The following is an 8,549-nucleotide window of genomic DNA, read 5'->3' on the forward strand; positions in this document are numbered from 1 at the left end:
TCTGGATCGGCATATACGACAGCGTGTTCCAGTTCCTGCCAATATCCAGCAACTTTGCACAGCCATTGAAGAGGGGTGGACCAACATTCCACAGGCCACAATCAACAACCTGATCAACTCTATGCGAAGGAGATGTGTTGCACTGCGTGAGGCAAATGGTGGTCATACCAGATACTGACTGGTTTTCGGACCCCCCCAGACACCCCAATACAGTAAAACTGCACATTTTAGAGTGGCCTTTTATTGTGGCCAGCCTAAGGCACACCTGTGCAATAATCATGCTGTCCAATCAGCATCTTGATATGCCACACCTGTGAGGTGGATGGATTATCTCGGCAAAGGAGAAGTGCTCACTAACACAGATTTAGACAGATTTGTGAACAATATTTGAGCGAAATAGGCCTTTTGTGTACATAGAAAAAGTCTTAGATCTTTGAGTTCAGCTCATGAAAAATGGGGGCAAAAACAAAAGTGTTGCGTTTATAATTTTGTTCAGTGTATTTAAAAATCACGAAAAAAAATCCTTTCATTTTTTCATGAACCTGGAATTAAATTATTAAATTAAACGATTAAATAATTTTGGACTTTGTGTTACAGCTGGATAAAGAACTGGAAGAGGTTACCATGCAACTCCAGGACACTCCAGAAAAGACTCCATACATTAAACAAAACCACTACCAAGATGTCAACAATATCCTGAGCATACGCAACTTCACTGACGGCAAAGGTAAGAGAAGTGGATATTAAACCCCGTGTTCCTCACCTGTCAATCACACACAGCTGTCAGTTGGCGTCTCATTTCAGTTTGTGACACACTCTTCCTCTGTTACTGTCACCCAGAGAAAAAGAACAATTTATTGGAGTGTTATACATTATTCACCCCAAACATGTCAAGCTGAAGTGTCATATAAGGTGCAAGTTCTGACTCAGTTCTTCAGCTGAATCCACAACTGACATCTTGATGGAAAGGCAGCGTTCTGAACATCATGCCCTTGTTTTCAGATGGAGAGAAATCTCTGAAGAACCACTTAGAACAAAAACCCCAGGCTCAGTGGGGATCCATGGATCCTTCAAGGATAAGCAGAGGTCAACTAGACGACATCAACTCACCAGAACAGTAAGTTCACACACCGGCATGTGTGACACCTAAAAATATATGAATTACGTTTGTTAACAAAATATCAGACAAAGTAAAATTTATTAAGATGTTAAGAAGCACAATCATACTTTCTAAACATAATATTTGACAAGAGATGTGTTTGCTTCTACATTATAAAACAGACATGTTTTGTTGTAAAAAATTAAGATGAAAGTATGAGTCTAAGAAAAAGCTTTGTTTGCACATGCCACTATAACAAAATTCATTCACTCACCCTATCAAATCAAAATTAAACGTAAACGTAATCAAAATTACGTTTTAGGGACTGTCTGTTTGTTTAAAGGTTCTCCACATCCTAGTAGATACATGCATTCTTCTTGGGAAGACAGGCCAAAAAATGTTGATGACTACTGTTTTATATCAAAGATTTTTATCCAATCAGACACTTTCTAGAATGAGAACACCCCTCTTTGCAAAACCACCCACAACTGAAAAAAAAAAAAATGAAAGCACTTAAGAGAGGTTCAGGGACAGAGAAAAAAGAGAGAGAAAGGGGGGTGGGGGCGCTTTGGTTACATAACGTGATTTCTAGTGAGAGCGGAAGGCACTGGACCCTGAAAATAGACAGGAGAGTAGAATTAGAGGACGACAGGCAGTCCCAGCACATGAATGTTTGATTGTACAGAGGAGCGATTCTGCAGTGTCTCTGTTCATCAAACACACACACAACACTTACCCCAGTAGCTGATGGTCCCTTGACCCTGCAAAATAACACCATCTCTGCCATGGGAATATGCAATGAGTAATTTATTGAGCCTGTTCTCTATGTCTGCAGTAAGGGATAAACAAATAAGTTTTTAGTTTAATGACATTCACATTTTTTTTTTTTGCATGTGAACCTGCAACATCTGGCTAATCGATGTTAATTATTTCTAAACACAGAAGACATTTTCCTTAATTGATGTATGAAATTAATATTTAATTGAAAGTAATAACTCAAAGAGACTCCAATCGTAAAACCAATCATGAGAGGTGTGGTGTCTGTGCTTTATATAACTGCCATTCGGCTTCTGTAATGGATTTATAGGGCTTCGGCCTCTTGGGGTGCAGTTTGAATCTGACACAAGACAGGAATGAAATGGACTTTATTTGAGGTGATCCACACAGTAAGGTGCATACTGGATTGATGGCACCACAAGAACAAGCACAGTCCCAAACCCTTCACTAGCGTTTTCAGCATTGCTAATAATAAGAATTATTTTTTCTTTGAGCACTAAATCTGCATATTAGAATGATTTCTGAAAGATCAAATGACACTGAAAACTGAAGTAATGACTGCTGAGAAACATTAAAAAATCTTACCAACCCCAAACTTTGAGCGGTAGTGTATGTCCAGATGGTGTAGTATATCATCTAGCAGGGACTAAAGAGGTCATGCTAACCAGCTAAACCTTGAATTCTTAATTGAGAAGGGAACACACTGTACTTGGCAAAGTCACTGCTGGTTTAAATGTGCCCTGTGAATATGTGATATAATTATAGATGAACTTCTGTTACATGCATGCAAGAGTGTCCCCAATGTTAAACACAATCACTAAAGAGCATAACAGAAAATGAGGAATTTTATATATGACAACTGATTGTGGTTTGTGTTCGCAGCATACAGCGCAGGCTGTCCCTGCAGCTGCCTATCCTGCATCACGCCTATTTGCCCTCCATAGGAGGGGTGGATGCGAGCTGCAGCAGTCCCACGAGCAGCCCAGCCTCCAGCCCACGCCACAGACACATGCCCCCCTCCTACAGGGTCATGGTGTCCGGCCTGTGAGGCCCGCCGCCTGCCCTGCACTCCAAGGAAGCGATCAGCTTTTTATTTTAAGACAGACTGAGCAATATCAGTGGTTAACAGAAGCGTGTGAGCAACCCAGGGGGGTCCAACTCTTCATGCATTCGTGACCCCCCTCCCACCATCCATGGCCACATCAGAACAGAACTGACCTTTCAGGCTAGGAGGGAGGTGACCGGAGGCCCTCACATGGCAACCCAACCCAGACTCCCATCCTCTCGGTCCCGTCACCTCCCGTTCCTAACTAGATGGACTCAACACCCCCCCAAACAGCAGTGCAGATCAACGCAGGACAGGAGCTGTAGCCTTACCTGAAAAAAAAAAGAGACGCTTCCGCCAGCAGCCTTTCCACGATATCCGTGCACATTGGTTCTGCTGGAACTTGCGGGAAATGGGCAGCGTATGTGACCGAGGACTCCACCTCTTTATTCACCACGTCAACAGCCATGTAAATACCATATTCGAACATCAAAGTGAGCTTTGAATATGCTGTGAAATTAATTATTCTGATGACGCCTGGTGCTCGGAGAACTTTACAGTCAACGAACCAGGAAGAGACACGTACGCCGTTGCAATCGGTATGAATTTGTTGTATTGATTCAGTGTCCCAATGGTGTGAAAAAGTGGTTAATGGTAAATAAGCATCTAAATTTGTTCTAAAGACGACAAGGGAGTGTTTCAGGGTAACGCGGGCAAACTGTTCTCACCTGGATAGACGTGTACCGCACATTGTTTTTCTTTAAAAGCAGCTAGCTTCATGTAGGCCTGTCCTGGTAACAGAGTATCGAAAGTACTACTTTGATTTATCGTAAGTAATGTCACGTTAGAGGTTGCGCGAGTGCAACATCAAAGAGCCACAGGTCCAGCCGAGAGGGACGTAAGAGACAAAACCAGCGATTTTAGAGGGTCAGTCTTCCATTACAGCCCAGTGAGTTGATCCTGCATATCGGGACTGAAACACGCAGATGCAGCCCTATGCTTTGGATGTACGATAGCCGTCACGTGACCGGCTGTTACAGAACAAGAAGACTCACAAATTGCGATAATAACAGGGAAGTGGCACTCCATGCAGAGCAAAACCAAAATATCCTCACAGAAAGCTGCGAGGTTACACAAAAGAAGTGGTCCACACAGCAAGACAGAAGAACAATATTGTATTAAACAGCGGGACTGAAAAATTAGCACAAGTGTAATTAACTTAATAAGAGTGAGTCACGTATGAACAAAGCCTCGTTTTGACTTTGCGGCGAGGTCTCTCAGTTTATCCGCCCTGTTTATTTCTTGCTTTTTTACATTTTCTTTTGGTTGATTAAAAACCCAACATGTGTGTATCCCCTACGGTTGTAGCTTGGGCTAAAAGGGCTCGGGTGGAGGGCACACGTTTGCCTGTTCCAGGGGAGAAATGGCAGAGAGGTCTGCACCAGTATCAGTGACATTGTGAAATACATCACCTAGCTCTTAGCAACAGTGAAATTACCTCATAGTTGCTATAGAAATGTTACTGTGTGCAGTGAACTTTGCACAATGTCTTACAGAGCTAGGGAGCATCAGCTACTTTTGTAAATCTGGAAATGTGCTCAAAATATGAATTATTGGAAATAAGCTACGTTTCATCCATATTAAAGGCAAGAGTTAGTTTCTGCTGATATCTCACCGTCTGTGTCTTGGTTTTAGTTTCTGTCAGATTTGTTACTGTAACGTGTGTGTCTTACTGGAGCCTGATGGACTGAATTGTGTCAACCGGGTGACAAAAACAGTGACTGCACATATGATCCCTACGAAGCGAATGCATCGAGAATTTCTTTAACTCGTGACTTAAAGACCTTCTCTATGGCTGTTATTTAGTGATAACGTGATATTCATGGGTATTTATTGACTCAGCTTTATGGGAAAGGAGGAGATTGAAACACAACAGAGGTGCGTTTGCTAACAGCAGTTGTCATAGTACCTCACGCTCACTAATAAGTCACGATAACAAAGACCTTTAAATACAACAAACAGATACGCAAAAATCCCACAACGCCACGGGAGCTTGTCTTAGTATGACGGCCACAACCTAGACTGATGTTTCTAATGGACATTGAGTTTTTCAGTACACAGAGGCGATTGTCTACATTTTGACTTGACTTTTGCAGCTTATGACTATGACTGAGTTTTCATTATGACTACAATCAGCTCTTAATTCCAAGTTCATTTCAACATTGTTTATTCTTCGATGTTTTTATGATATGTTGTTTGGCACGTTCAGCAGTCAGTATCCCACAATATGAAACATCTTTGGCATATGTGAACACCACATTTAATGTCCAATATTAGAGAAAAAATGTAAACATCAACACCACAGAAAATGATGTACAATACAAATCAAGATATCCAGTTTATAAGCATACTGACTTTATTTGTTCATTGTTTCTCATTGCCCTTTAACCTCCTGTTAAAATTTGTTATGGTAACAATATACAATAATGTTCATTAATATGTCATTAACAAACATATGATGCTTACGATTAATTCATGCACAATGAAAAACAAAATGTGTACATGTACTGACATAAATTGATGATCTGTCTTGTATAATGTTCTTAAAAGATTGTAACGATGTATTTTTTTACGGAAAGATAGAGGGTAATAAGCAACAATGAAAATGAAGTGTTAGAATTCAGCTCAGAGAATCAGTAGAAGTAAAAGGGCTAGCTCACATTTACATATTTCATTTAAAAACTTACAGTATATGGCATATCTGACATGTATAGATTCAATAAAAGCATTATTTCATACAACTTAATGTCATAAAATAGGCAGATACTGAAATCCACTGGTCCTATTTGATCTTCAAGCTGCTGATTACTGTGGTTTTAAACTTCCAGGCATAAACAGGAACTTTAGTATTCAAATGAAAAAAATAAATAATCATCATCATCCAAAGGAGCAACTCAAATATCTATTTTAAATAAGTGTCTTTTAGACTGAGTTCAAGTGAATGGGATGTTTACAAGTTATCCGCTCAAGGAGAGGGCATGATCATTACTCTACTTTTAAATCATAATGATGACCATAATATGAATTAGTCCAGGCTACAGAAGCCTGATGAAATGTAATTATTAACAAGAGATTCTAAAAACCTTATTCAGAGCAGTCATATGGTAAAGTATGTATACATAAAGAATGTATGAGATTTAAAATAATTTATTTTTTAATCTTTCATGCATGGTATCCTATGCATACATTATAGATTTAATTTTGCAAATAATTTTACTCAGTCATTTCTGACAAATGCACAATATAATTATGAAAGTGGCAATAAGCTCATTCTAACTGTATAAATAAGTATATTTACAGTATGTTCCCGATGGTGCATTAAGCTGGAAGGCAGAATCATATCCCAATATGTTTTACACTACCTGTACTTTTGGTGTATAGTTATGACACTAATGTTGACATTGCACAGGAATTCATCAGTCATGGGGATCATGCTCCTCAGTACAATCCTAACTAATTTCTTACACTTTGAAGTGTACTAAAAACAAACATGAAGACATTCAGAGTGTACCATGCACCATAAACTGTTCTTTTAAAAATGGAAAGGTAAACACTGGTCCGTCTATGTATTCATGTCATTACTGTTCATTATGGGAAAAGTGAATTTGTGATGTAGTCTCATTTTAAGGAAATCACTAGAAAAACACAAAAACTGAATAAAGACCAAGGTAGTGCTTTATATGATTTCTTTTTGGACATGTTCTATACTGTGGATTCAAATCACTGTGTGTGCATGTGTTTGTGAATCAAGCGAAACACAAGGTTAACCTGCTAAATGTATCATGGTCTGTGGAATGCACATCTGGTTGTTTAGGATCGTCTTGGCAATAACCTTGGAAATGAAGTCAAGAGCTGATGTGTTGGACATTTAAATCTGTGATGTTAACTAAAAAACTGAAAATGATCTAAATGTTGTGTTCTTCTAAAGCAAGACAACACTCATTTGTGCAAAGAGATTCATGAATACAGACTACAAGATTTGAGAAAATTGTTGGGCTGGACTCCATGTGTATTCTGGTGTGAACTGGTCTATCTTTGCATCATGTAACAAACAATAGCAAGGCCCTGTCATCACCCCAGGAGAAAGAACAACCACTTGTAATGTATATAATGTAAACAGCTTATTTTTTCTGTAGAGGTATAATACAATGATAGTGGGGGATGTTACAAATGACGTAAAAAAGACAGAATGTTAGCAGTGAGCGTGTATGTCTGTTTGCCACTGTGTGAAAACGTGCTGTCTACAAGTTTACACATCGCTATACAAGCTATTTATTCTGTGCTGGAAGACTTACTGCTTTTTTTTTTTTTTTTTGGTTTTTTTTCTTTTTTTTTTTTTTTTTCTTTTTGACGTCAAATATTAGTCAAGACTTGATCAAGATGCTGTAACATCATTTAAAATTCAGTTTGGACGGCAGTTTCTTCCAGTGGTAATTGGGTGAAAATAGGAAGTTAATCCAACTCTGAAATTGGTATAATGTATATGCCTTTTTTTTTACGTTAATTTGATGTCAACACCAACAATTTGATTCAACATCAATTGCCTACTGGGTCATAGCTACTGAGTTGATGGTATTTTATAATTTTACCTGTAATTATCTTAAAGCTTCCACTAAGTAAAAATAGTCCATTATAATATTCACACTAATATTCTTAAGTCATTTTCACAACAATCAATAAAGACGCAAGTTGTGATATGAGAGATACGCAAGTAGCACCGGTTTCAGTTACCCAGGATGAGCGGACTTATATGAGACCACGATAGACTAATCAGAATCAAGAAATCCAAAGAGCGATACAGATTTAGAACATGAGAGGTGAGTAAATGATAACAAAACTGACCTTTTTGAGTGGACTTTCTCATTCTGACACTGGCTCGTTGAAAAACTCTGGACTGCAATGTTTTGATCTCTCTCACAAACTTTTTACACAGCCATATAACCAAAACAGAAAGGCAAGGCAGATGAATCTGTAACGAGCGCTTCTGTACGTTGAGTATAAATTGAGTGTGCAAGGACTTGATGCTAAACTGGATGTTAGAGGATGAAGCCTTCATGTCACAGTCAGCTTTCCCATTCCATCAAATGCTCAAATATTTAACATGTCAGTACTAGACAGAATACAGAAGACCTTTTCGCTTTTTCGCTGGTGTCCTCATATAGCACACAACCAACCAGCTCACCTCAACAGAACAGATTAATATGGCCCAATCCCAATTCTATTTTATACCCCTTCCCCTTGTCTCTTGAAACAGAGTGTCAAGGGGTAGGGGTGAAAATATTCCCCTAAGAATTGGGACACCACTACTATGCTGTCACACGTCATCATACGTCGTCTAGCTCCTACAATACACACACCTATGCTGGTGAGCATTAGAGCCTTTAATTACCGTTCTATATTAACGCTGCTTACTGACACACACACACACATCAGAGATCGCGCAGCTCACACATCCAGGAGCAAAGATACTTGTCAACGCTACCCCACGACTTTTATTAATAACAGTTTAAATACTGAATCGCTACATTATATTTTCCAGCAACAACAAAATAGCTGTTTTTGAAGTAA

The 8,549-nt window shown here is 39.0% G+C and overlaps 1 protein-coding gene across 1 annotated transcript in view; it reads left to right on the forward strand.

The window, feature by feature from the left end:
- Nucleotides 1–3,274, forward strand: part of LOC107653854 (gamma-aminobutyric acid type B receptor subunit 2-like) — a 205,344-nt gene extending 202,070 nt beyond the window's left edge. The window contains exons 18-20 of the mRNA XM_016440709.1: nucleotides 598–727; nucleotides 1,003–1,117; nucleotides 2,759–3,274. Coding sequence (XP_016296195.1) covers nucleotides 598–727; nucleotides 1,003–1,117; nucleotides 2,759–2,924 — 411 coding nt within the window. The 3' untranslated portion in view covers nucleotides 2,925–3,274. The remainder of the gene's footprint in view (nucleotides 1–597; nucleotides 728–1,002; nucleotides 1,118–2,758) is intronic.
- The last annotated feature ends 5,275 nt before the right edge of the window (nucleotides 3,275–8,549 follow it).

This window comes from Sinocyclocheilus anshuiensis, unplaced genomic scaffold (genome assembly GCF_001515605.1).
Source record: "Sinocyclocheilus anshuiensis isolate Anshui unplaced genomic scaffold, SAMN03320099.WGS_v1.1 scaffold223, whole genome shotgun sequence".
In the NCBI taxonomy this organism is placed as follows: Eukaryota; Metazoa; Chordata; class Actinopteri; order Cypriniformes; family Cyprinidae; genus Sinocyclocheilus; species Sinocyclocheilus anshuiensis.